Consider the following 27,157-nt stretch of genomic DNA (forward strand, 5'->3'; position numbering starts at 1 on the left):
AAAAAGTTAAGTTCTTCCTTTCTAGGGCTGCTAGTTCGAGCATCTTCAAGTTCGAACGTTCGAACTTTACGCAAAAATCTCAAAACGCTCGGATTTTTTCCTCCTAATAGTTTGAACTTTGACATTTTAAAAAAAGATACGCTTTTTTATTTTTTAAAAACATTTCATGTATTTTTATAAATTTTATTAAAAACAGCTGAAATATAAGCAAAAATTATAAATTTGGACCTTTTTGCTTCTTTGTTTTGTTTTGTGTTTGTCTGGCAACTCTAAAAATATAATCAAAATTACACCACCTGTAGCGCCATTGCATTTAAGGTAGGATCGGTTTTTTCCTATTAAAAAAAAGTTAATCAGTGACTGCTGCTTTTTCGCCATTTGTGGATTCTTAGTTAAATTACAATAATCATATTTCAAATATCGTCCGTGCATCAAATATTCGACGATATTTAATCATTCAGTATTTTAAAAGTCGCGTTTATCCACGCGTTATCTTAAAAGCCTACACTTTCTACATAAGACCGATCTTAGATTATTGCTCTCCGGTTTGGTCTCTAAATCGCACTGAAATAAACAAAGCAGTGGAAAGAGTGCAAAGACGTTTTACCAAGATAATTGCTAACCTAAATAGATTTTCATATTTTAATAGACTTAGAATTCTTGGTTTGGAACTACTATAAATTCGTCGCCTTAAGCAAGACATGATTAGATATTACAAAGTTCTGAACAATTTTGTTTGCCAAATAAACAACTATATTTACACTCGAGGTCACAAAATTCAAATTACGCATACTAAAGTGTAAACTCGATGTCCGTAAACACTCTTTCTCGCTCAGGGTTGTTAATATCGTTGCTGCAAAACCAGATCTTAAGTCTATTTTTGCTGTTCTGAGAAAAAGGCATTTAAAGTTTTTAGTTCATCACTGCGTTTGATCTTCTTAATTAAACCAAATTGTTTTTAAAATACTCATAGAATATGTTAATTAGTTTTCATAATCAAACTGACAAAAAAATAAAAAATTTAAGTTTATGAGAAGCAACAATGCAAATGGACTAAATATAATCTTAAAACTATATAAAATATGACAAAATTCTACAAATTAAATTGTCGCTGCAAAACAAGACCATAAGTCCGTTTTGGCTGTTCTGAGAAAAAGACATTTTAAGTTTTAAATTTAATCACGACTTTTGATTTTTTTGAATAAATCTACTTGTTTTCAGTTATTTATTACATGTATTAAGTATTTGAAACCAAAAAATTTTTTTTTGCCAAAAAATGGACTTAGTATAGTTTTGCAGCAACAAGATCTCTTCATTATTTTTTTAGGACATAAGATATTTGAATTTTACTCATAGTTGCAAAAGTTGAATCAACCTTGGTTCCATACTTTGTGAGATGACTTTTGTGTACCTAAGGAGTATTTTAAACCAAAAAAGTCAATTTTGCTAAAAATGGACTTAAGATAGTTTTGCTTTGCAGCGACGATATTTGGAATAACTTGCCGTCTGACGTTGTTAAAGCCGAAAATATCAGCTTCGAAATTAAAATTAACTCTATCAACTTTGAAAAATACTGTTCCGGCTAACTAGTTTTTGTTTTATAACTGTGTAAATGTGTAATATATATATATATATATATATATTACATATATATATATATATATACATATATATATATACATATATATATATATATATATATATATATATATATATATATATATATATATATATATATATATTACATATATATATATATATATATATATATATATATATATATAAAAGTAATATATATATATATATATATATATATATATATATATATATATATATATATATATATATATATATATATAATTGTAAATTATCTAGCATATGTGTTATATATTATGCTCAAAAAAGAAGAAGAAACTCTATAATAAATTTTTAAAAATTAAAAACACTGATAATGAAAAACATTACAAAAGATATAAATATTTTTACCAAAATCTAATAAATCTAATAAGGCTTTATAAAAATTACTACTGTAATCAAATCATTAAATGCAAATTTGGTATTAAGAAAACGTGGTTCATCATTAATGGCATAATGGGAAGAAAAATTTAAATTCAACTTTTTTACCAAAAAGAAATAATATCAATAACACTAACATATTCTGTAAAAAAACAAATCTCGGAAGAATTTAAAAAATATTTTATAAATATAGGGCCGAACTTTCCCAATAAAATAATTTCAAAATATGATTCTTTTAAAAGCTAATCTAAAACCTGCGAATAACATGTACGGTGATGAATTTAACTATAAAGAATTTAAAGAAGGATTTTCTTCCTATAAAAAAAATAAACCACCAGGATTTGATGAAATATCCAGTGATATAGTTATCTTCAACAAAATCAGAAGAAGCAGACTTCTGATCCATATACCAAAGCTCTCTATAACTTCTGGTATTTTCCCTGATGGACTTAAATTAGCAAAGGTAATTCCTTTATTTGAATGTTATAAACATTCGGGCATAACCAACTATAGACCTATACCAATACTTTCTGTACTTTCAAACTTTTCGAACGTGTAATTTATAATAGAATCTATATTCACTTCACTAAAAACATATTATTTTACCCAAACCAGTTTGGATTTAAAAAAAAAAACTGAGCATGCAGTTATTAAATTAGTTGATCAAATAACTAATGGTTTTAAACAAAACAAGTTTACTTTAATTTTCATTGACTTATCAAAAGCATTTTAGACAGCTGATCACTGCATCCTATTAGATAAACTAAAACACTATAGTATAATTAATAAAACTTACAATATTTATGTAATATACAGTTTGGAGTATTGAATGTTTTATGTGGAGTTCCCCAAGTATTTATCTTTGGTCCACTCCTATTTTTAATTTATATAAATGATTTTTGCAATGCGTCTTTATAACTGAGTTCTGTCATGTTTGCTGATCATACAAATTAATTTCTTACTAACATTAATATTAGGAAACTATATGTTGACATGAATACTAACCTAAATAAAGTAAATAATTGGTTTAGAGCTAAAAAAACTCTCCCTGAACTCAGAGAAAACAAACTTATTCCATAAAAAAGCACAAGAAGAAAACCTTCCTCTTAAGTTGCCTGACTTTATCTTATATGATAATTTAATTAAAAAAAGAGCTATAAAAGATTCTTAGGAATTTTTGTTGATGAGAATTTATCCTGGCTTCCTCAAATTAGATATATTTAATCTAAGATCACCAATATAATTGGTATGATGTATCGAGTTCGTTCGTATATCAATAGCTTCATCAGCTATGCTAATATATCATGCGCAAGTACGCAACCATTAAAACTTAAAAAAATTTATAAACATACAAAAACATGCGTGCAGAATCATTTATTCTAAAAATAAGCGTTAACACGCTAAGCCTTTAATGAATGATATGAAAATGATGGATACTTTTGAAATAAAAACTATCAGCATTTAATTTTTATGTATCGATTCAACAATAACCTCCTCTTTCCTGAAAACCTTAATAACAAGTTTGAAATAAATAGAAATGAGCAATTACAAGTAACACATATAAACTGCGCAAAACTTTAATAAATATACTGAATATATATATATATATATATATATATATATATATATATATATATATATATATATATATATATATATATATATATATACATATATATATATATATATATATATATACATATATATATATATATATATATATATATATATATATATATATATATATAAATATATATATATATATATATATATATATATATATATATATATATATATATATATATATAACATATATAGATGTATAGCATATAATGAATATAAATATATTACATTGCATATCGAGGTCTAAATATATGGAGTATTTATCAAAAATGATATAAATGTATGGCAAAGTTATTAAGCTCATTTAAGTTTCGAATCAAAAAATAAATTTTTAAAATATGAGATTCATTTATGCTTGAGTAACTCTGAAGTTATTTGATTCTATTTTTTCAGTTGTTTTTTTTTTCTTTATTTAATTTACTGATCACCGCGGCAGTTTCATGCCCATTAGGATTATTAATATAATACCTATATTCTATTGAAAGTATATATAGGGGCTCTATGAAAAAAAGATTTCGACGACTTATTTTAAACTTATTTTATGGAAAGAAGTTTTTTGAAATGAAAGAAATCAATTTAAAAGGTTTTACTTGAACGAAATAAAGTAACTAAACAATATTCTGAGTTGTGCTTTATTGTAAATGAACACAAAATTTTTAAATTCGTAAATTCAAAAATTTATAGCTTCAAAGCATTTCAAAATATTGTACAAATTTAATACAAATAACTTTCTTTTATTGCAGGTGGTTGTGGTAATAGATCGAGAAGAACAATTAAACATTATTAAAGAAGTCCATGAAGGTCCTTAAACTTCTGAAAGAGATGTTGCATTAGTCAGCCACTTAGACATTAATGCTGTGAGAAAGCAAATTTTTTCAAGATTTTTTTGGCATTTAGTCGTGGAAGATATTACCAAACATGTAGCTTCATGTGAACTATGCCAAAAAATCTCTAACAGAAACCTAAGTGTCTCCTGCTTTAAAACCTAGTAAAGTGGAACAAAAAGTTATGAAACAAGTTGGTATAAATTTAATTAAATTACCTGAATTAAATGGATTTAATTATGTAATTGTTCTTATTGATTATGTTTCTAAATCAAATGAAGCTGAAGCCTTTATCGACAAAACAGCAGTATCAGTAGCAGGCCTTCTCTATAGAGTTATTTGCAAGCATGGTTGTTTTCAAATACAAATTAATGACCAAGGTTGTAAATTTGTAAATTCAGTGTCCATTGCACTACATGATATGACAGGCGTTCAGCAACGTGTAACCTCTGCTCACCATCCATAAGTCTATGGCATTGTGAAGAGACAGAATTAGACAATTAAGAAAGCAATTATCAAGATATTAAATGAAAATGTTTAAGGCTGGTCTTCAATTTTAGGTGGAATCCTTTTTGCTTTACGAGTTAAAGGGCACAATTCAATGGGGTGTTAAATATTTTATCTTATGTATAACCAACTACCCTGTCAGAAAGCATGCAACATTATCAAAACATTTTGTTGGTCAAAAAAAACTATTGAAAATTCTTAAAAGAGAAAATAGATAAGGTGGGAAAATTACTTGCTCATGGCTTGGTCTATATGAAATTCTTGATATTTTGTCTAACTCAATATGCTTATAAAGAAACAGTAAAGGGAACAACACATTAAAAAAGAAACACTCTCTACATTATATTAAACAATTTGTCGGAGAGAAAATTAAATCAAAATTATGATAATTTTCTTCCGAGTGCGGTAACCATGATAAATGTTTAACGTAATCCTAAATTAATGAAACATCCCTCCAAAGAAATTCACCAAAAAATAGCTGAAGAACAAGGACTCATAATATTTATAATACCAGATCTTATTGATAGAGTAGAAAATGATGTACCTTCAAAAAAACATGCTTGCAAAGGTGATGGCAATTGTTTTTTTATGAGCAATTTTGTTTTTGCTGACAGGTTCTGAGTATACATATACGTGACTGCAATGTTGTTGTTAAGCACATGGTATCAAAACCTTGTTCCAGTCTCTTATCAGGATATTTAGGTGATGATGTGGAAAACTATATTACCAAAAGTGGTATGGCCACAGATTGTTTGTGGGCTACAGATGTTGAGATTCCTGGTACTGCAAACCTTATTGGAATTGACATCGCTGTGTGGTCCTTCACTGGACAAAATTAGCATGACTTTATATCCAGCATCCATTAAACTTGACCAACAGACAACTCATAAAATTCTTTTAGAAAATAAAAACAATCATTATAATGTTGTTCGTCGCTAAAAACTTTGTAAATCAAATGTTTATACTGAGCTAAAATGATGTTCGTATATCAGTTGTTTTACGTGTTGTTATAAAAAAATAATTAGCTCAAGGTTTCATATTCTTCATAACTTAATAGAACGTCAATAAACTAGTGTGTAATAAAACTAGGTTATTGACGTTCAGAAGAAACAGAAGCAATTTCATGGATCACTTAGGCTATTTAATTTATTCTAAAATTAGATTTCGTCGCACAATAAAGAAAAATTGCTTTACTCGATGACAGAAAAATAATAGCGAGCGCAGTAAAATTATAACATTAAAATATAACTCAGCAATATTTTAACTTTATATTTTACCGCAAAGGAAGTTAGAACGGTTGAAAATTTCTGCGCAGTAATTTAAAAACGCTACAGGTCAACGTTTTTAGCAAAATAAATCTTCTCACATTTGATTTTTAACTTCTCTAAATCATAACTAATGGACATGATAAATCTGTAAGCAATACTTTAAATGTCTTTGCCTCGGCTTGTACCGCATAGACTCGGATTTACAGGCTATAAATTGGGTATTGACACGTAGCCTTCTGTAGAGCGCATTTACTATAAAAAACATGTTTGTTTGCGATGACTTTTTACCTGAAAACTAAAGCTATTGTTTTGATTTCCCAAAGAAATGCTTAGGATGTTTTGAACTTGTTGGTCAAATTCTTTGAACCTACGTTTTGAGATTTTCAAAACAAAACTGCTAAAAAGAAAGAATAGGGAATATAATTTTTTTTATACAAAGCTGACGCGGCCAATTTCACAATGCAATTGAAACCAACGTTTTTTTTAGTTACTTTCAAACCAAATTTACCAATTTTTTATACAGGAAATTGAGGACAAAAAATTAAAGCCTAAGGGCAGAACTCAAAAACTGTAATAGTAGTCATTCAGCCTATCGTATTGCGATAGAAAATTAGAAAAACACGTAATTAACGATCAATTTTATTATAATTATAAGTTATAATAAAATTGATCGTAACTTATCACACTTATAATAAGATTAAATTAAAGTTTAATATTATTATAAGTGTGAATTAAGTTGTCCTTAAAGTTTAGATATAACCTACTATTCTGTTAACAACTTTTTTTTTAATTATTATTCATAACTTAAGATTATGCGATCTAAATAAAAAAATAATTATTTTCACAGAAAAACGCAAAACAAGGGGGCACCCGTAAGTTTTTTAGTTAATTCGAGATTTCGCTGTTTCATAACGTAATATTGATTTCTTAGGCTCGTGAAATTCAATGCTTTTGTTGGAAAAAAGAAATCAAGTTTTAGGAGTGACAGAGAACGAGAAATAGTCAAACCGCGTCCAGGTTATTAGACAGTGCATCTTTCATACCCTTTCCCCTTCGCATTCATACATGCATTCATGCGTTTTTGGGTAATTCCCTCTACTCCATACCTGCGTAGGTACTTTATGGAAGACCCACAACTTAAAAATCACGTGCCAATTGCTTTTTTAACCAACTTAAAATAACTTGCATAGTTATTTTTAAAAAAAAATTATTAAAAAAAAATTTCAACAAATTTTTTAAACTAAAGCCAAAACAAGGATTTTTATTAGAAATATTCCCTTGTTTTTGTTTTTATTTCATTTGTTCAATTAATTATTTAAGAATCTTTCATTATAATACACATATACACAATAAATAATTTTTATTCGAATAAAAACTATTTATCGCTAATACTGAAACGGATTTTGACTGTTTAAAATATTCACACATTTCTTATTTCTTATATTTATTCAGTTGTTTCACGCACACTACCATATGCGTTTCTTCTCCTTAACGTTAGATAAGTAATCGTCAAGCTAGAAAAAAAAATTAAATCTTCTATTTTATTGACGTACTCTACACAAAGAAAAAAAAAAATCATAGGACAATATGTCATAAACTAACCATGAGCGAGACTAGGTTTTTTCAAACCGAGACGAGACCGAGACGAGAAGTTAGTACTTCTTGTGAGACCGAGAACGAGACGAGAAATTTAACAACTTTTGAAAACAAATTTATTAAAATCTAAGTAAAAAAAAAAATGTAAATATGGTTTTGACAAATAGACACAAATGACATTTGTCAAATGTAAAATGACATTTGTCAAATGTAAACAACTTTTTCAAATATTAATTCAGAATTTTTTTCCCAAACTTTTCCATAAAGACAATGTTTTCTCTGATTAAGATGATTTGTTCTACTTTTTCTGGGTGAAAGTTGTGTCCGGATGATCGGACGACATTTCCACCTGAGCTAAAAACTCTCTCTAATTTAGTTGAACTTGCTGGAATAGCTAAAGTTTGTCTAGCTAATAAAGAGAGTTCTGGCAATGTATTTGAATGCAATTTCCTTGGTGGAAATTGCAAGAATCGGAAAGTCTTTTTTGGCATCAGGGAGATATTCATACTGGCACATTTCGCTCAAAATAGGATTCAGTTCAGATGTTGGCTCTTGTGTTTCAAGTCTGACGTTTAACTTGCGCTTCAGTTTTGAATTAGGGGACAAATCTGTTGAAAGGAATCTGGCAACAGGTTGGCACTCAACATTATCCTTAACCTGTGAGGCTAACCATTCTTTTGTTGTTTGAAATTTTTTGAAGAGCTTCAAGTGAAGTCCCTTTAAAGCAGGATTGAAGTAGTTTGCTGCAGCACTCAATAAGTTTCCAGTGTGACAAAGAGGAAATCTTTTCTCAATGCAGCTTTTCAAGTTTTTTGCATACAAGACACCGTAGCCATTTTTTCCATCCGTCTCAATAAATTGATCAATTTTGTCATGGATTAAATAAAGAGAATCGGCGACAGTGTTAATTGTTGGAATAGACTCAGCCAACCACGTTTCTGTAGCTTCTTTAAGTGGTGCCAAAATTTCTACTGCTCCCTCGATTGATTTCCACTGTGATGCGTTGATGGTCTTTGAAGAAAAAATATCTTCATTTGCACATAAGCTGATAATTGCACTCTTTAGATTTAGGACAGAAGCCATGCAATCCAGTTCACTATTCCATCTTGTGTCAACAGATTGGCGTAACTGTCTAAAATTGATTCCTTCAGCGTCTGATTCTGATTCAAGCAACTCAGCTGCAACTGTTGACTGGTAAGTTAAAGAAGCCAAATCTTTGTATGTTTGCAACGCATCATCCATTCCAGCAATCATTCCAAATGAGTCTCGAACTTCACATTGCAAAATATGATTGTTGCACAAGTATTGGTCAAGGCGCTTTGACAATTTGACTGCAAGTTTCATGTTTCTTGCCTGGTCGTTCACGCAGTACATTGGCAAATCAGCAGGCAAATTTAGTTCTTCTAAGAAAGAATCCAGCTTTCCTTCAATTAAGATACCTGTGTGTCTGCCTGGGAACTGTTGGACATGGGGTGTCCAGTGATGTAGTCTCCAATTTTCGTCAATAGCATGAAAAGTCCAAAAGATGTAGCTGTCCTGAGCTCTAGAAGTCCGAAGGTCAGAAGTAAATGCAGGACTTTTTAGATTTAGCGTAATCTCCGTTATCACGCTCTTCATTCCAGCTTGAACTTCTCTTGACCGAATTTAAAGCTTTCTTGAATATGTTGTTCTGTGATGAAGGCTCAGTTTAGGGTTTGCAATATCAAACAATTTCTTGAAACCTCTTCCCTCGACTGCTGAAAAGGATGCCAGATCAGTGCAAAAGTAATCCAGCATTGCAGAGTCAAACTGTTTTTAAATGGAATTGTCTTTGTCATATTTGGACTTTGTTTCAAGCATTTCGACCATGGTTCGTTGTTTCTTCTTAGGAGGAGGAAGAAGAGAGTCGTCAGTTTTTTCGGAATACTCAACGTAATCTTGGCTGTGTTTTTTTTCGAGGTGACAATGAAGTCCGCTTGTGTTTCCATCTTTTGTTTTTAAAGACTTTTTGCACGCCTTGCATTCAGCACCGTCACTTGTTTTTTGAAAATATCTCCAGATTTTGTTTTTTCTTGGTGATATTTTTGATTGTTGAAATGAGGCAAGAATATTTCTTTTCAATATGAACAATATGTGTCAAGTTGAACTCCACTGGTAAACTAATGAAATTCAGTCGAAAGTGCACCATTTTATACAAAAAGTTTTTGTATTTAATATCTAATTAAAAATATTTAAAACCTAATTAAAATTTTTTAATTAGATTTTTAAAAAAAATCTAATTAAAAACCTAATTAAAAATTTAATTTATTTTTGTCACTGTTTCATAACGTAATATTGATTTCTTAGGCTCGTGAAATTCAATGCTTTTGTAACTTATAATAATTTTTAATTTGGAAAATAATATAATATTTAAGTCTCGGTCTACTTCTCGCGAGAATTTTCTATTTCTCGTTTCTCACGAGAAGTCCCATTTCTCACGAGAAACGAGAACGAGACGAGATCTCGCTCATGGTTATCATAAATTACTTTTAATGATTCTTTTATTAATATTAAAACTACTCTTCCTAAACTAACCTTATCCATCATTTCATCTTCAAGATGAACTCCTTCACGTTCTGCAAGTTCTAGCAGCTGCTCTACACCTCTCCTACGTTCAAAAAAAGAGTTAAATTCAAAGTAAAGCAAACGAATTATTGAGATTGCGTTATATTTTGTGCGTGAGTTGTTAAATAATCATAAAGTATTGAGAGACATTAAAATAGTAAGTCTGAAGGGGTCTTAGATTTAGAACTTGATGATAAAAGACTAGACTCATTTAAGAAATTGAAAGTCAGTTAAAAAAAAATATTTATTAATTTTTATTTGTTACATAAAACTAAAAAAGAAATACAAAAAAACATCATAATGGGGGAATTAGGATCGAAAAAAAGAAATATAAATGTTAGAAAAAAAAACAAACTATTTAAAAAAAAACTCCAACATAAAAATAGATAACGTTAACAACAGCACTTATAAATATCAATAGCAGTACATCAACATGTATACCTTTTATGATCAATAGTTGTATTTACATACAATAATAATCAATCTACATATATGTTTGCATACATATACGTAGATACATACATACAGGTACATTTAGACATGAACCAAATCATGAGGTTTAAGAGGTAAGATCTAGATGCTCTTATTTTTTAAACTTCATTCATGTTAGTTTAAATTTTGCCCAAATACTTTCTCCACATTGTTTAGCAATGTTTCCTAATCTTTGGTTATGGTGTTCCACGTATGGTTGTATGGCTGTAGAAACACAGTAGAATGTGAACTTTCCACATGTTATTACATAAATCTAGTGCAAACTCTTGTGCTGAAAGAAATGAACTTTTCAGATTTGTTATTGCTCCTTTTAAGCCATTTTGTAATTTTCAAAAGAATCCAATTTCTCTAATTACTTGTTTGAATTGTTTTTGTTGTTTTTATCCAGCCTCTATTATGGTAGACTCGTTAAATAACATTTTTCAACTTAAGCTAAACATATTTAAAAAAAATTCCAAGCAGAAAACAAGCCTAATTCAATATACAAAAACTTTCATGGATTATTTCTCTTATTTATTAAATTTTACTGAAGTTACAATCAATACTGCCAAGAGTTTGTTTTGTCCCTGAACCAGACATTCACTCACACTGTCCAAAAAAGTTCATTTCAAGCCAAATGCAACAACAAAAAAAACTAAAGTCTTGTAAACGTCACTTTTTTATAGTTTGCCTTATACTATAATTAGATTCAGGAATACCTTCAACAATGGCTAGACATTATGGACTGTCGTTCGCCGCTAATCAAAAACTTTTTTCAATCATTCTTCTATTGACAATCAAAGACATTGGTGTGCCATTTGTGACTTTTTTCTGTAGATAAATAAAAAGTACAAGCAAATTTGCTGGAGCCATTTTTTTTGTTCATAATTCCAGAAGCAACCTATAAATAATATGTAGTTAAACGTCAACTTTTTCACTTGCTAAACTTGAAGAGAACCTAATACAAATGCAATGTATTGATGTCACTATACTGGTGGGTTAACAGTCATAAGGAAGCGATATGTATAGAATTAGCATAAACTTGATTTGGATTGAGAGATATTAGTTGTCTTGAAGAGAAAGATATTAGTTGTCTTGCTGTTACTTCTTAAAAGAGTTTTCCGCCTAACCTAGTTAAATGTACATTCAACAAATGTATATTTTGAATGATTCATAAATAAACAAAAGAAAGTATAATAAAATTTTGAACTTAAAAAGCATTAAATTTACCGTTGCTACCTTAAACTTACCGTAGCTACCTTAAATTTACCTTAGCTACCTTAAATTTACCTTAGCTACCTTAAATTTACCTTAGCTCCTCAATAAACATGAAGTGAGTATCTCTTTTTGAGTCTGTAAAGATTATTTTTGCATCCAGGACAAACAATTGATTGATAGCATGTGTTGTTTAACAAATATACTGGAAAGATAAACTAACATGTGTTGTTCATCAAATATTTTTATGTTCATTAAACTATTTCTTTATGCTGAATTTGTTCTTCTAAGCTTATATATTTATATTTTTAAATGACTTTGATCTTTTCGCCACTTTCCCAGCAACAAGTAGAACTCATAGTCACATAAAAGAAATACTCAACTTGATGCAATTTGAAAATTATTAAACTACCTATTTCAAACTATTTTTTTTTATGTTGGTTATATTAGTTTAGCTTAAACAGAGGGTAATTTATAATAATAGCTTTACCACAACTAATAACTATGACTTTTAATTTAAATTGTTTTATTTAAAAATTATATTTATATAAACAGCTACTACATATACATAATTTATACATAAATATTATCAAAAAAATTATTCGACCTCTTAAAAGAAATTAACTGATAGTTTTAAGTGAAAAAAATTTAATTATACTTGTATGAAACTTGACAAAAAAACTAAAACATTTTTATATTAATTTTATAATATTGTTATATATAATTTTATAATATTGTTATGTGTATTATAGGAACACATTTTGATTTCAAATAGAATTATAAAACAAGAAAAGTATTTTTATATAAAAAATATTTGGTTGATTCTTTGCTCTCTAGCGACATTTGATGCACATTGTATCATAAAGCAGAAATAGGATTTTACTTACATTTCAGTATGTAAAATTTTTTTCAGTATGTAAAATTTCAGTATGTAATATGTTTTGTTAGTAATAATGTTCTGCACAGAATTATCTCTTTTAATATTTTTAAATCTTGATAACATTTATGTAATAATAAAAATTAATTTGAATTTTTATTTTAAATTCTTCAAAACAAGCATTAATAAGAGGGGATCTTCAAGGAAATATTTTCAAAAAATTTTGATAATTTTGATAAATTGATAATAATCATGGTTTCTGTATCATTTTTGTATTCTTGAGTCCTTAATACAAGGAAGGGGTGTGATTAAATGGAAGGGTGGGAATTTTAGCCCAGATCTAATAAACGGGGTGAGGGTGGTGGTGATTTTGCATGTGTGTGTGCGCGTGTGTGTGTGTGTGTGTGTGTGGGGGGGGGGTTGGAGGTTGATTAATAAAAGGAAGAGGGTGTGGGAAATTTTTTATGTTACAATAAGTGTTTTTTATAAAAAAACTTTTTACAAAACATGCATAAAACTATTTAATTTAAGTGTGGTTTGCGATCAAATATGCATTTTCTAACAGCTAAACAGTTGTTAGAAAATGCTAATTTATCATAATTTCTATCATAATTTCAATAGGATTTAATATGCTGGATTAAATTTTATAATTTGGCGAGAAGCTCATTTTTGACAAGTCAATATTTACAATATTTAAAGCCTGTTTACACTGAAAAGTTTTGTTTTTATCAGTGACTGAAATAATTATTTTCTAATTTTTAAGGCGTATATTTACTGAATTTTTTCTTAGTTCTGAGATAAAGTTTTTGTTGATAACAAATATAAATTAATCAACAATAGGTTGGAGGAGGGGGGGGGGGGGGGGGAGAGAGTCTTGATAAGTTTAGGGTGGGTAAGAAAATTTTCCAAAAATTAATAAACGTTCTCCCTTACTTTTATAAAGAACTCAAGAGTATAATATCAAACAATATATCTAATTAACCAAAAACCAAAAAAAAAAATAAACCAGAACTCAATTACTACTTCATTGATAAATTAACAGAAAACTGTCTCTCTCAGGCTGATTTGCGCCTCGTTGCGATAGATGATGTTAACACTGATAAGAACTCGGGATGGTGAGATGATTTTAAGTTCTTATAATGAACTATGCCAGGCATACTATCATTATAAAACAACTTCACATTGGCCTCAAATCAGCTGAAAGTAACTTCCAAACTTACATAAGCAAGATAAAACTCACGTGCAATATGAGCTGTTATAGCTTTCTTTCCGATACCAGAAAGGTGCAGTATCCTTGCAAGTTGCAGTATCCTTGCAAGTTGTAGCATGCGACTTCAATTGCTACAAATGGGCAAACGTTTGGTTCCATTTGCAATATTACAATGAAAACTCCTTTAATGAACTCCTTTCCTTACTCATCAAGATAAAATGCAAGAAGATAATTAAGTGTTTAAAGATGCATTAGAGGAGTCAATAATTGACATTCCCAGATCTAACCAAACTGCTGAACATGCTGTAAAATCGAAATGGGAACTTCATGCAAAATCGAAAAAACTTGAACTTATGAATTCAAAGTTCATAGGAAAAAATATTTTTTAAACATTTTTTGTACAGATTACTGTTCTGTGTCTTATTTGTTAATAAAAGTTGTTTAGCTGTTTGGTAATTTAATAAAGCTAAAATAAAAATGTCTTTTTTTTTTGAAAAAAGTCACAAACACACACACATATAAATACATGTGTATGTGTGTGACTTATATATATATATATATATATATATATATATATATATATATATATATATATATATATATATATATATATAAAATCACACACATACACATGTATTTATATGTAGATGTGTGTGTGTGTGTGTGTGTGACTTTAGCGTATATAGATCAACAATTGCTTAATTCTTAAGATTCTTGTCCACTCCAGGAAACTTGCGAACACTAGGCTCAATCAAATCCAATCTCAAGTCTTTTCAGAAATTTGCTTGAACGGTTGCTAATGCAAAGTTGTTTGGCAATATCATTCAAAAGCTAATCATGAGCAGGCCTGACAATGCTCTGATTCTGGAAATCTCTGCAATGAAATTGCATCTTATAGAGTTATCAGTCATCTCTTCAAGATCCTTAATATGGCTTGGATAGAAGCAGATAAATGGCCTGTAGCCCTCCACATTCAACTGAGTTCCTTTCAGGGGGGCCAGTTTTAGGGAAATGAATGCTTATAAACAATAAATCCAGCAACTGGTAAAGACAAACTTGATTTCATCTTTTTTATCATTGAAAAAGCTTTTTTATCATTGAAACATCTTTTGCATTATTAAAACATCTTTTGCATCATTAAAACATTCAAAAGTTTCAATCTAAATATTAGGACTTGCTTAGGATTCACTCTTCAGCTGAAGATTGAATCCAATCCATTGAAGCTTTTAAAAGGTGGTGTTTAATGTTAACTGGTGCAAGTGCAGCACTTAAAACTCACACTGGCTTCTACTACATCAAAGATTTTATCAATCGCGGAGAATTCTCTGTGGGACCTTACAGTAAACAATCTGTCAAAACTGCAACATGGTCAAGATACAAGCGAAAAGGTACAAAAGAAGATTGTTTAGCAGCATAACCGATTTGAATCGTAACCAACTTTAAATGTTGGTAGATATTGAGTTATTAGTATAAGATTTATGAAATATTTTGTTTAAAAAAATTTAAACAAAAAATTTCATAAATCCTGAACTAGTGAACTGAAAATTTATCTATCTGAAATTTTTTTTTTCACAGTTTGGTGTGGCCAAATTTAATGCATGATTCTGATTCTGCAGCTGTTTTATTGGCACCTGAAGTCAAAATTTTACTCCATTTAAACATTGAAACTCTTTTTTTTTTTCACTCTTAAGTCATCTAGGTTAGAAATATCAGAATCTGTGATAAGCAAGTGGTTCATATACAGCATAAAGATACCGATAATTAAGTATAAACATTGTTTTTTTCTGAAGAAAAAAGAGGTAGATGTAAGAAAATATGAAAAGAGTGAATGCTTGACAATATGAGGGAGTAGGTTAATAAGGTATTTTCTAACAACTGTTATTTTAACATTTAATGTCCACAAAATGTTTTTTTCTAATTTTTGCCTGTAATTGTAATAAATTAATTGAATTCTTAGGTTATTCAATAAGGTATGAATTAAACCTTAATTCATACCTTATTGAATAACCTTAATTTATTTAACCAAATCTTATTGAATAACTTCAATTCATTTTTTCCTATCTACAAATATTTAGAGAATTTTGATAATTCCTTGGTAACTGCAATCAAAAACAACTTTCTTTTTGAAAGCAATTAAAACTTCAAAATGCAGTATTTAAATTATTAAAAAATCTCTTTTTGAGAGTTGTTATGAATAATGTAAGTTTGAATCATGTAAACAATAAAACCTTTTAAAGAAGAAACTGTAGATAAATTTCAGTCACACACATCTTCAATACTCAAAACAAGAATTTATTTGTCTTTCCCTTAATAATTCAAAATACTAGTTATAAACCTAGCTTTGGCTTTATTTTATCAAAATCATAGCTGTTACTAATTACGGTGCAGTTACTTCAAACAACCAAAAAAAAGTATGCTTATTAAACAAGCGTAAATGCACTGCAGCTGAGATATTATAAGTATCTTACTAAACAAGCATAAATGCACTGCAACTGAGATATTATAAGTATCTTACAAAACAAGCATAAATGCACTACAACTGAAATATTATAAGTATCTTACAAAACAAGCATAAATGCACTACAACTGAAATATTATAAGTATCTTACTAAACAAGCATAAATGCACAGCAACTGAGATATTATTAGTATTAGCAGATAGAATTGAGTAAAAATTTTAACAATGAACTACAATTTTAATAATTAAAAACAATTTTAAAATATTTCATTTTGAAAAGTTAATTTCTGCAACTAAATAACATAAACTTCTTAAAAAATCTTTATTTTATCTTAAAAAAATTGAAAATAAAAAAATAAGATTATTACCAATCATTGTACTTCATAAGCATCTCAAAGGTTTCATTATATAACTTAATTCCAGGAACTTCAGGTGGCTTTTTATAATAACATGCTTGAATCTAGATAAAAATTTTATTATGTTATGTTGGTAGAAAACAAAGGTTAATTATGGGTGAAAATATATCTAATTAGGGTGAAGTATTTAGTGGAGTGCGACAAGGCTGAGTCCACTTCTTTTAATTATACACATAAACGATTTACCTAACCTGTTAACTTCTGAATGCAAATTATTTGCTGATGACAGCAAATTAATTTCAATTGATAATGATGAAATCGTTTTAAAAGCAACAAATCAACTTCAAACTGACATTAATAAAGTAAAAACTGGGGTAATATCTGAGGAATGAAACTCAATCAAGAAAAATGTAAAATCATGCACATTGGTACTAAAAATATATCATACAAGTATACTATTTACAACAGATGGAAATTACAAAATTAAAGAAACAAAATTAGAAAGAGCCTTAGGTATAATAATATCAGCTGATCTAGTGGCATGATAAAATAAAATTAACAGTCGCTAAAGCGCAAAGGGCACTAGGTTCAATAAAAAGAACTTTTACTTATTTAAATTCAAATAAAGTTAAGTCATTATATTTTACACTAGTGAGACCTCAACTTGTATTCAGTAACAGTTTAGAACCCAACTCTAATCAATGATATAGTAGAACTTGAAAAGCTTCAAAGAACAGCCACAAAACTCATTCCAGATCCAAAAAACCTTCCTTATGAAGATAGACTACAAAAACTAAATTTAACAACTTTAGAAAATCACAGAACTAGGGAGGACTTGATATACCAATACAAAATATTATATGGGTTACAAATTGTGAATTGGTTCAAAAATCCCAAAATGGTTTTTTCACTAACAAAGCGACGATCCTTCATCAAAAATATATGTGGATACGTAAAAGAATTACACATGAAAAATTTGAGTGTTCCTCAAGAAATAACTTTTTTAACAATAGAATAATTAAAAACTGGAATTCTTTGCCGAACAATGTTATTTCTTCAAGGTTCGTAAATTGTTTTAAAATTAATTTTGACAATTTATAACATTAACAGCTGTTATAGCATCACAGTATATCTAGCCAATGATTTGTGTGGCTGTTTGTAAACAAATATAACTAACATTGATTATTTGATATTGATATTTTTCCTTGTTTTTTTTTTTTTTTTTTTTTTAAACATCACCTATTAAAGAGGAAGAAGTTTTTTAAATTTTTTTAATTGAAAAATATCTAGCCAAGGATTTGTGAGGCTGTCTGTAAACAAATATAACATTGATTATTTAAAAAATTAATATTTTATACTAAATATAAAACTTAGGAAGATATTTTTGACACTTAAAAATAACTTTCCACTTTATTTCTCTCAGAACAATTGAAGAAGTATATTGCATATCATGTATATGAATATATGAATATTTATATATTCATATGATCCTTTTTGTGTTCTTCAACTTACAAAAAAAGATCATTATTTAAACAAAAATTTGATAAAAATATCTGTTAATATTTAAACATTCAAAATACATTGTTTTATTTTTATATTATGTTTACAAAAATATAATATGCAATAAAAACTTTCTTGAAATAAAGATTTTAGTTGATTGTGAGCCAGGATTCACTTTTTGAACAAAAAATTCCAGTATTCCAGATATTTCCTAAAAAAGATAATCACTGCATAATATGATTAAAATATCTTATACTTCTGATTTAGGTGAGCAGTGTGACATCATACTGAAATAGCCTGCTGCCAGGATCTTCAGTACATACATCAACTGACAATATCCTGATTCGCAGCAGAGTGTTACTACATCACTGAGGGTTCGCACGGTGCATCAATCTTTTTGTTCATTATTCTTTGTTTTTTTCTTCTTTTTCGAAAAAAAGCCGTATCGATTTAGATAAGCAAAAATAGTGAGCAAATGCTCACATAAATATACTATAGTAGATATATATACAGGGTGGCCAGCCAAAAGCTAATTTAAATTTCCAGGACTTTTCAAGGATAATTTGGGGTTTTTCAAGGATATATTGATCTTTTCTCGACCAAAAAAAAAAAAATATATTGTCTTCAAAATATGTTTTATATATAAAAATAAATATATGTTGTAATATAGTCTGGTGTAGTATGGTATAAGTTAAAAAATATTTTATATGGTGTGTGTTATTGTGTATATATATATATATATATATATATATATATATATATATATATATATATATATATATATATATATATATATATATATATATATATATATATATATATATATATATATATATATATATATACACACACACTAGGTTATTATACACTTCTATTTAATCTCTTTCTTAGATTGCTCAAATTTTTTAGTGAAATATCAAGCTCTTTAATTGCCAGTTATTTTTCTAAAATTGTGTTTCTAAAGGAATTTGCTTTTCATAAGGATAGTGAAGTTTCCTCTTTCTGCTTAACTTGTCTGCATCAGTTTTAAGAACTTTGCATTTTGCAAAATATTTTTCTGTTTCTTTATAGTTACAAATTCTTCATCAATCAATTCAAGTTTCTTGCTTACTTCGTCAATCTTTACCTGATCCTTATTTTCTTTCAACATTGAATTGCACCTACTTTTTAAAAGATCACTGGGAAGCTCATGCTGGTGACTAACAATGTCATGGGGATTGATGTGGTTATTAACTATTCTTTGGGAAACAAGAGATCTTACTTGTAGATTTTCTTCTAACAACTGCTTGTTAAAGCTAAATTCTCGTTCTATTGCCTATTGGCCATGAGATAAAACAAAAATAATAGCACAGACCTCCACAATGCTGAACACTTTTGAGTTTTGTGCAAATAGACACCAAGAAAGATATCAACAGAACCAGTTAATTCATTATAGGACTTAAATTTATTAATTATCATTTCAAAGACTCTAAATTGAACACATTCTGCACCAAAAAATTCATCAAATTGTTGGTTTGCATTATCAGCATAGTTAGTTGAATGCTTTTATAATGCACTTAATCTCTCAGCAAGACCCTTGAATTTCAGAGCAGATACTTCCTTGTTTTAAACCATTGCATTTAGAGGCAAAGATGAAGCATTCCTCCCTAAAGAATACTACAATGGGCATCTTTCTTGAATTCTAATTTCTCTTTTAGTTAACAATGAAGAGAACTTAGCATTTCACCGCTGTTCCTATGTCAATTTGGTCAACTTCTAGTTGGTTATTAGATTTCTCTACTTTAATCTTTGGTAAACTAAACGCTGCTGTAGGTTCTTTTAAAATGTTTGGTTTGAGAATCATTTTCATCAAATTTTGCAACATATTTTCTAAACTGCTCAATAGAAATGCCACCATAGGTCTGTCTGTTTGAAATGGAACTAGGAATCTTTTCAATTTTTTAGCAAGATCTTACAAAAACTGCATTCGCAAAAGTACAAACTTGTCAAGATAATGATCTAAAAGAGCTTCATAGCTCTTGTTTTTGGGACACTGCTTTTGCACACTTTTTGCACTGACTCGTGAAAATTTTATAATTTTAATCATGTTCGGCCATACAACAAATGGGGCAGCAATCTTTTCTTTCATTAATTTTTGTTTTTCTTCTTCTTTAATACACAAAGCACTGATTTCTTCAATGCTGTGCATGTTAACATGTTAATCTAAGTAATTAGTAGTATACAGTCCCGATCAAAAGTTTTGAATATTGAATAAAAAACACAATTTTCATTAAATTATTCATTTATTTTATCAAAATTTATTTGCAACCATTACAATTGACAAAAACAATAACTTTAAAACATTGGTAAATATTTTATGAATTGAATACTTGAAATTAATACTTGGTATGTCCATTAGCATTCAAACAATTAGCTAAGTGGGTAGGCATAGAGTGAATGAGCTTTCTCAAATATTCAGGAGTCATACGCTGAGTCCATAACCGTCTAATTTTTTTCTTGTAGATCTTCCAAAGATGAGGGTCTTTGTTTCTGGTCTTCCTTTTAAAGATGATTCCAGCAGTTTTCAATGGGATTGAGGTCGGGTGAGTTACCATGCCAGGGGCCAATGACCTCAACCCCATTCCCAAAGTCTAACACTCGTAGAATAACAATCAAATTGTTGGAAATAAGAAGCAAAAATACAGTAAATCCCAGTAAGTGGTGGAATTAGTATTATTTCGCTTTCAAAAAATTTCAGCGCTTATTTTCAAAACAGATCAGTATTGTGTCTTAACCTAATTAACTGATTTACCAATATTTTCCTTAGATACAGCTTTTTCGATTAGTTTTTTTTTCGATTAGTATGGCAGTATATGTTATTAATATAGGTTACTTTTTCCAAGTTTTGTTTTTCATTCCATAAAATTTATTTACTTTTTTTCAGTTTATGATTATCTGCACTAGAGAGTTTTGAGTATATAATTAATGATTATATTAGGTTTATAAGACATAGTTGAATAAAATTTAAGATATAAAAGTAGTTGCAATTTCTTAATTTTTTAAATATTTGATCAACACCAAATATCTTGATTCTGTTGTGATATGAGATTTATTTTTATTATTGCATTGTTTAGTTTATTTTTCTAGTTTTATCGGATGATTATTTAAATAATAACAAAACTAATAAAGTTTAAATTTTCAATAATAATAATAACAATAAAATTTATAATAATAACAATATAAATAATAATATCACCTCATAATATGACCACGCAAATACTATTTGATTTTACTTAACTTGACCATGGCTATTAATATGAAATATGGTTAATATGAATATAGTTAAATTTTCATATTAACATGGCTGTTAATATGAAAATTTGTATACGTTTTAAAAACGCGCTAAAAAAATCTTAACTTAACTATAACGAAACTTAAAAGAAGCAAATAAATCTTTGTAAAAAAAATTACGAAAAACAAAATAAAGATAACTTGACTAAAACTAAAATAGCAAAAAATAAAATTAAAACTTAACTAAAATAAATAATAAAATATAACAATAAGATTATCTAAATTATGTTTGGAATAAATAACTTTGAATCGTTTATCTTTATTAAGTTTTTATAATATAATATTATGCGAAACGCTTTTTAAATAAAGTAACTTACAACTGACGATTGTTTAATAAATACGCACATTTGAAAAAAGTTAAAAAAAAGATTCTTAACAATTCTTTGCACAAAAGAAAAATAATTAAATCGTTTATTTAAAAAATTGGTAAAATAATTTTGTTCAGAAAAAAAACTTGACAAGAGCAAAAAAATTAACATGCGCATCTTTTCTGCATACGTAGAGCTTATAAGAGACTTATAATTAGGTTTGCTTTTCTGCTAAATGCATTTCATTGATAGCACAGTCGTTAAGTGCGTTGTCGTTAATGTTGTTTTGGGGGGTTCAAGACCTCCTTTTAGAGTAATAAATTTTGAAATTTTTTCAATCTTGCTTATATATTTATAGCAAAAAAATAATAATATAGCAAAAAAGATTTCTAAAATTTAAAATAAAATTTAAAAATTTTCTCATTTTATAGATATATTATAAGTGATTATTCCATATAATGCCTGCAAACTCAACATATGCTAAAGACGTTTACACTTACAGACGTTTGTACATAATGCTCTACTTATAAATGGAACTAAGAAGATCTTAGACCACTAAAACATAGTCATAAAAAAAGTTCATCTCTATACATTATAGCCGAATTTAATAGTGTTACTAGAAGTAGTAGTAGTAGTAGTAGTAGTAGTAGTAGTAGTAGTAGTAGTAGTAGTAGTAGTAGTATTAGTAGTAGTAGTAGTGTTAGTGCTCATTCAAGAGTGTTTGACATGGAACTCTTGCCAGTCATTGCAAAAATAATAAGAGGTAGTGGCAAGAAAGAGTCACAGCACTTTGTTTTATAAGAAAACGTGAACGAATGTGTATGCAAATATCTAATGTATGTAAACTTCAAATTTAGTAACATTAAAACATGCTGAAACATTTATCAAGTTTTACAGTTTGACTTTCACTTGAAAACTGCATTGCGTCAAGCTCTCCTTGATTTTGATCTATAGCATTTATTTTTGTTAAAAAAATCATTATATAGTTTTAAATATTTTAAGTGTGTATAGCCTGCCAAGCTTCAGAACAAGTAAGCTGTGGTTTGAGTCCTACCACTGGTGACTTTTTTTTTTAAATTTTTTTCAATTATTTTAAAATATAAAATACTTTTGAAGTTTTATAGAGATTATATACAAACATATGTAACAGTATTATACACATTAACAAACAAAAATATTTTTAAAAAAGCTAAAATTTCTAAAAACATCAAAACATCGGGTGAAAAAACTTGTTCTTATGGTTATGATTAAAAATTAAAGAATAATATTAAATGTTAATCTAAAAGTCAAGCCAAAAAAATTTTGCGCATTGATGTTGGTTTGTGACAAAATAAACCTTTATGCATCGAGTTTCTTTTTGCATTTATCTTACATTTTTTAGTTAATTTTAATTATGTTGCATACAAATGCATAAACTATGTAAAACTGGTACAGATATATTATTTCTCAGATAAGAGATTGTATTTAGTACAATAGTAATAAATAGTTTTTGTCTTTATTAGAGTATATCCGATAAAAATATATTCCATATATATTTAATAGGAGTTCTTTTGAAAAATTTAAATAAAATCTTCTTTCTAGTTTCTTTTTCTAGTTTTTTGCCACAAAGTGACGTCACATACACACAAAAAATTGTGGTTTCAACGATTTACGAAAAAGCCTCGTCTATCATTTTTAAAGGACTAAGAAGCAGATGACGTAATTTTAGCAATCAGAAATTATCAAAAAATCAAAACAAAACAGCTTGAGCAAGAAGACTTGCAATTATTAGCAAAATTTACTTATGTTACATACGATCCTGAATAAAATATTATATAAGTGGATTTTTTTACATTTTATAAACAGTATATATAAACAAATAACATATTTGTTTATATATTTTGTTTATATAGGGATGGTTAAGCGCAACAAAGTTAAAAAAAAAATTATTTTATATTAAAAAATGATTTATATAATGTTTCTTTGCAAACACCAATATACTATACTTAAATATTTCAAGTGCACTGAACTGCAATTACTTTTAATTTTTTTGGTTTAGTGGCTTTTGTTAAGAGCTTTTAAAATTTTGCCTCTAATTATCTCATTTCAATATATTTATTGTATCATTCATATTGCAGCCGTTTTTCAAAACGCAAGGTGAAAAAAAAAAATTTTGACTTTTTTACAAAATAAGCTAGTTTAGTATGTCTACAAATGTTATTGAATATATATTTTCAAAGAGGTCTGAAAAAATTCATAAAAATTATTTATTTCAAAAAACGTTTTACAAAGAGTTTTCCCAAATAATTTTTTTTTAATTGTGTTTTTCTCAAAATACATAATAAGCATATTAAGGTGTTTTGAAAAAATGCTGCAGCATATATTTATAGTAAAAAAATAAATGTAGCAAAAAAAACTTTTAATTGTCAAAAAAAAGCTTTTTCTCCAGGTGATTTGATGTTTTTAGAAATTTTAGCTTTTTTAAAAAACATTTCGTTTGTTAAACAGGGTTCATAGCCAAATTTTTATATAAAATTTGCTGACTTTTTTGAAAAATCAGATAAATTTCCATGACCATTTTCAACAATAGTTTTTATAAAATGTTTAAAATTACTATCTACTGTAATGGAAATGCTAAAATTGTACATGCTTTGAATGACAAAACTTTCAAAGCTTAGCTATTAGTTAAGTTAGATATTAGCATGGATCTTATTATACATGTTAGTATGGATCTTATTATTAAGGATGACTAAGAATGAACATAAGTTTCAGAAAAAATAAACAGGTAGAACCAACAAAAACATAATAGCTTAATTGTAAAACCAGAACATTTTTCATCAGAATTCCCTGACTTTTTTCATGACTATCTAAAGAAAAAAAAAATTCCCTGACTTTTCTATGTTTTCCATGACTTTAGCCAAAATTAAAAAATTTTCCAGGTTTTCCAGGTACAGTACGAACCCTATTAAAGTGTATAACATCATTACATATGTTCAAATATAATCTCTATAAAACTTCAAAAGTATTTTGTATTTTAAAACAATCGAAAAAAATTAAAAAAAAAATCGCCAGGACTCCAACCACGGCTTACTTGTTCAGAAGCTCGGCCCACTATCCACTCAGCCACGCTGGCATGTTGTAAGCGAAATTTATAATTTATAAACTATATAATGATTTTTTTAACAAAAATAAATGCTATAGATCAAAATCAAGGAGAGCTCGATGCAATGCAATTTTCAAGTGAAAGTCAAACTGTAAAACTTGATAAATGTTTCAGTATGTTTTAACATTACTTAATTTGAAGTTTACATACGTAAGGTATTTGCATACAAATTTGTTTACGTTTTCTTATAAAACAAAGTGCTATGACTCTTTCTCTCCACTACTTCGGTTGCAATGACAGCCAAGAGTTCCATGTCAAACACACTCACTACACACTCACTACTAACACTCTTAAGTTCAGCAATAATATATAGAGATAAAGAATTATACAACTTTCAATGATACTTTAATTAAAATAATTAGTTACTTTATTTAAAAGCGTTTTGCTAATATAAAAAGGTTAGTAAAGATAAACGTGTCGAAGTTATTTATTTTCAACGAAATTAGAAACCAATTTTTTCAGCGCATTTGTGAAAAACTGTGAAATCATCAGAACAAAATATTATTTGCGTGGTCATATAAAGACTTGAAATCGCACGCCTTCCTGCACAACCCTGTATGTGTGTGTGTGTGTGTGTGTGTGTGTGTGTGTGTGTGTGTGTGTGTGTGTGTACACCAATGATAACTTATTAAATAAGAGGAATAAATTATACGGGTGATTAGGCAGCTGTTTTTAGATTTTTTTTTTTTTTCTTTTTGCTGTTATGACAATGGAGCATACTCAACTGTAACTTTATATTTTAACGGGTTTTTTTGTTAATTGTATTGTATTACATGGCTGATGATCTGATGATTGCCTTTGGGCATGAAACTATTAGTACCATAAAAAAATGTATTTTTTTGTTTATGTGTGTGTGTGTGTACACACACACACACACACATAAACAAAATTTTTATTTTGTTTATGTGTGTGAGCAAAATTTTTATTTTGTTCAATTTTTATTTCTTCAAATCAATTTTTTTAAGTGCACCCAAATTAATGATAATATGCAATGACCTAATGATTGTAAATTGTAATCCATTGATGCTAAACAATGAATTTTTCTCAATTTTGTTCGCTAAATTTGTTTACAAATAAAAAAATGTAAAAAAACTTGAAGAAATCAAAATAAAAGGAGCTAAAAATGATATCATATTCAGTATTTAATAACAAGTTAATAAAAATACCATATTATTGTCATTGTTAAACGCACAATAAAAAAGAAAAACTGTAATAAACATATCAATTCTATATATTCTATTAGATTATATATATATTTCAGCAAAACTTAAAAATTATTTTCAAACATTTTAAAAGTGTTTTGAAAGTGAAAGCATTTTGCTTATGAAAGTAAACACTACATCACTTTAAGAAAAATTAGAAAATTTAAAAAAAGAAGCACACTATAGAAAAAAGCAATTGCAATGTTTAAGCATGGTTTCTTTTAAAATAATTGCAAATGCATTCAATTTAAGTAAAATTTTAGATACTTTTGTTAACACGTGCAAAAACCATGCTAAATCATAATTACTTTTTTTATAGCGTACTTAGGTATTTTACTTAATAGTAACGCTAATGAAAGAAGTAATCATGTTTAGCATGGTTTCTTTTAAAGTCATTAAAATATGTTTTAAATTTAAGTAACTAATTGTTTTTTATAATATATATGCATTTTTTATAATAAATAAAAAACTATCAATTGCACAATTAATTGGAAAAAAAATTGCTAAAGTAATTGCATGTGCAAAAATATAGAAATGTGATGTTAGTTTTTCTGACTTTTTTTAACAAAAATTTGCCTGTTCATATTGTCAGATTTGTCGCGCCATGTCAAGCATATGTTTGTTATGTTAATATTACAAGAATATATACATAACAAATGTCATTTATTGCAG

At 27.9% G+C, this 27,157-nt stretch overlaps 1 protein-coding gene across 1 annotated transcript in view; it reads right to left on the reverse strand.

Annotated features, from left to right (window-relative positions):
* Positions 1–7,496: 7,496 nt before the first annotated feature.
* Positions 7,497–27,157, reverse strand: part of LOC101239600 (uncharacterized) — a 44,118-nt gene continuing 24,457 nt past the window's right edge. Inside the window, exons 4-6 of the mRNA XM_065814200.1 lie at positions 17,016–17,107; positions 10,388–10,460; positions 7,497–7,752 (exon numbers count right to left, since the gene is read on the reverse strand). Coding sequence (XP_065670272.1) covers positions 7,705–7,752; positions 10,388–10,460; positions 17,016–17,107 — 213 coding nt within the window. The 3' untranslated portion in view covers positions 7,497–7,704. The remainder of the gene's footprint in view (positions 7,753–10,387; positions 10,461–17,015; positions 17,108–27,157) is intronic.

This window comes from Hydra vulgaris, chromosome 12 (genome assembly GCF_038396675.1).
Source record: "Hydra vulgaris chromosome 12, alternate assembly HydraT2T_AEP".
Taxonomy (NCBI): Eukaryota; Metazoa; Cnidaria; class Hydrozoa; order Anthoathecata; family Hydridae; genus Hydra; species Hydra vulgaris.